Source organism: Fopius arisanus, unplaced genomic scaffold (assembly GCF_000806365.1).
Source record: "Fopius arisanus strain USDA-PBARC FA_bdor unplaced genomic scaffold, ASM80636v1 scaffold00003, whole genome shotgun sequence".
NCBI classification, from domain to species: Eukaryota; Metazoa; Arthropoda; class Insecta; order Hymenoptera; family Braconidae; genus Fopius; species Fopius arisanus.
The window spans coordinates 1,801,523-1,804,054 of NW_011887742.1; the positions used below are offsets into that span (position 1 = coordinate 1,801,523).

At 31.4% G+C, this 2,532-nt stretch overlaps 2 protein-coding genes across 2 annotated transcripts in view; both read left to right on the forward strand.

Moving 5' to 3' along the window:
* The window catches only part of l(1)G0289 (lethal (1) G0289), a 21,674-nt gene extending 19,810 nt beyond the window's left edge, over positions 1-1,864 (forward strand). Inside the window, exons 5-6 of the mRNA XM_011311855.1 lie at positions 5-275; positions 727-1,864. Coding sequence (XP_011310157.1) covers positions 5-275; positions 727-795 — 340 coding nt within the window. The 3' untranslated portion in view covers positions 796-1,864. The remainder of the gene's footprint in view (positions 1-4; positions 276-726) is intronic.
* LOC105270738 (WD repeat-containing protein 6) overlaps positions 1,547-2,532 on the forward strand; it is a 4,987-nt gene continuing 4,001 nt past the window's right edge. The window contains exon 1 of the mRNA XM_011311867.1: positions 1,547-1,573. Within this exon, the coding sequence (XP_011310169.1) occupies positions 1,547-1,573 (27 nt within the window). The remainder of the gene's footprint in view (positions 1,574-2,532) is intronic.

Genomic DNA, 2,532 nt, shown 5'->3' on the forward strand with positions numbered 1-2,532 from the left:
CAAGGAAAATTCATAAAAAATTAATAAACAATTTGTCGAGATATTTCAAGGAAAAATACTTTTGTGAAATTACTCATTCTTTCGTGGTTCACTTGACATGCAAAGACGACTTATCAATTTTTTTTTCAGCTCACGAACACATGAATATGAATCACATGGGAGTCTCGGGAATAATTGGAATCCTCTTGGTAGTCTCTCTTATCGCTGGACTGGCAGGCTGGGCTGCCTATGCTTATCGCAATCCTCACAGCGCATCAGGTCAAATGTTAATCAGAGTGAGTAAATTAAATTATTGGTAAAAATACATTGTCGGTTTTGAATTATCATTAAAAAAATCATTCTCTTTTCTGCTGCATCCGAAGATGAGAGCTGTATGTTTCATTTAATTACCTCATTTCGATAAGATATACAATATTCAGATATTACATAAGCAATAATTTCGCTCTACTCCTCACATAAGTATTCAACTCAATTAAAAATATTTATTATTTTTAATCAATTAATTGAGTGAATCAGAAAATAATTAACGATTTTTAATGAAAATCAAAGCGATGGAAAATTCATTCTTTTCTGGTTTTTGAGGATGAAAAAAAATTTAGAAAAAAATGAATTTCGCGTGTGTAATGCACATATTAATTAGGGAAAGTGTAGACTGATTTTGCTCATGTCATTTTTGAATGAAGTGCATAGAGGGGGGGTATTAAAACAGTCTTTGATATTTTTTAGTACCGTCCAAGTCAATGGAACTGGCGACGAGGTGAGGCTCGTTACACAGCTGCAACAATTCACATGTGATGAGATAATAGCCGATAACAGTCAACCTTGACACTGTCGGACCAGGAGTTCTTTCCCCTGTCACCTTTTTGAAAAAGATAAAAAAAAATTATATCACGAGGCCGATAAGAGATCTTTATTACTCCTAAGTTGCGCCCTTGCTGCACTGATGCATCACTTCCAGAATTTCTGGATCTTTCAGCTGGAAAATTCAGAGAATAAATCGATTTTCTTTATTCTATCAATGGACCAATTATGTGATATCGTACGGCAATGCAATCGTAAATCTGTAAATCTGTTTTCCATTTTGACGAAATTCGTTATTTTTCAAATATGATGTGAATTAAACATGAAAAATCTTTCGAGATAAAGATTTATTGTATATTTCAAAAAATAGTAATGTTTTACTAGATAAATTCTTGAATCTAGTTGTGAAAGATATCACGACGAATTTCTATTGATTTTGGTATTTTTTTCGAAATTTATCATTGAGATAATTCAGTTGTAAAGAATTTCTTGAAATTTGAATTATGTTGGAACTTAATGGCAGCTTGAACTCCTAGACTCACCTGAAAAATAAAAAATTCAATTGTATCGAATTTTTACCAGTTAAATTCAGAGGAATTAACTTTCAATAATTTTAGAAAATTATAAAAATTAATACCGCAGGATCATCAATCAAAAAAGCCACGAGAATGTTGTGTAATCGTTAATAATTACGAGTGTAATCATTAACACTGCCTTTTTCACGACTGATCCTGAAATCAGAAAAATGTCAAGTGCCTTCGCAGTCAATTACGTGAAAATCATGATAGTTGCATTAGAAGACAATTGAGGTAGCAATAATAACCGGGCGATCGAGTAATCATGTGATTAGCAGGATGTGGTGGACTTTCTTATTTTTTAAGAATACGCGTTTCCTTTTTTTAATCATTGATTAAACAAATTCTTCGCTGTAATTGTTTTAGGTATATAATCTTCTCAATCTGCGGTGAACATTGTAACAATCCTAGGAAGAATACAGTGAATTATTTTTGAGATATTGGATTGAGAAATTTCAGTTGCTAAATGCAGAGAATAAAAACGAGAAGAAGCGAAATGGCACTTCAATTTTGTGAATTTCTCTTGGAAAATTATGTCGGCTTTTGGAATTTCTCAATCGCCAAGGAATGGAGATATATAAACATATCTATTATATTTATGAGTATATATATTTTATGGTGAATTTGCAATCGAGGCAAGCACTCTTAAAGGGGCACACTGGAGGAGATGAGAAAAAATATATATATTATGGAAATTCATATGATCTGACAGTACTGATCGGTTATAAACTCTATTTTTTTGTGTGTACATAGTAGATTAATTTCAATGATTATTTTTACATAACTTTTAAGTGGAATATACAATACTGTCATCAGGTGCCTTTTCTGGAGGAAAATCACTCGTGGATTTTTCCATTGATTCGATGGAACGAGAGTTCGATTGACAATTGAATGAAAAAAACCGTCAAGTGCTCATTTCTTACCAGTTCTCTGTCATTTTATTGGTATCGATTTAATTTCACAATCATGTATTTTGATGCACGGTGCAATTTTTGGTCATTGAAAATGTATACATATATCTGGAAAATTTTAAAGTTTATTATAAATGAGTTGGATTATCTTTTTATTATATTTACACTGTACGATTGATTTAATAGTTTGTGATAATAAATATTTCAATTTCAAAGGCTATTTTTATTTTACCCCAAGAGTTTTT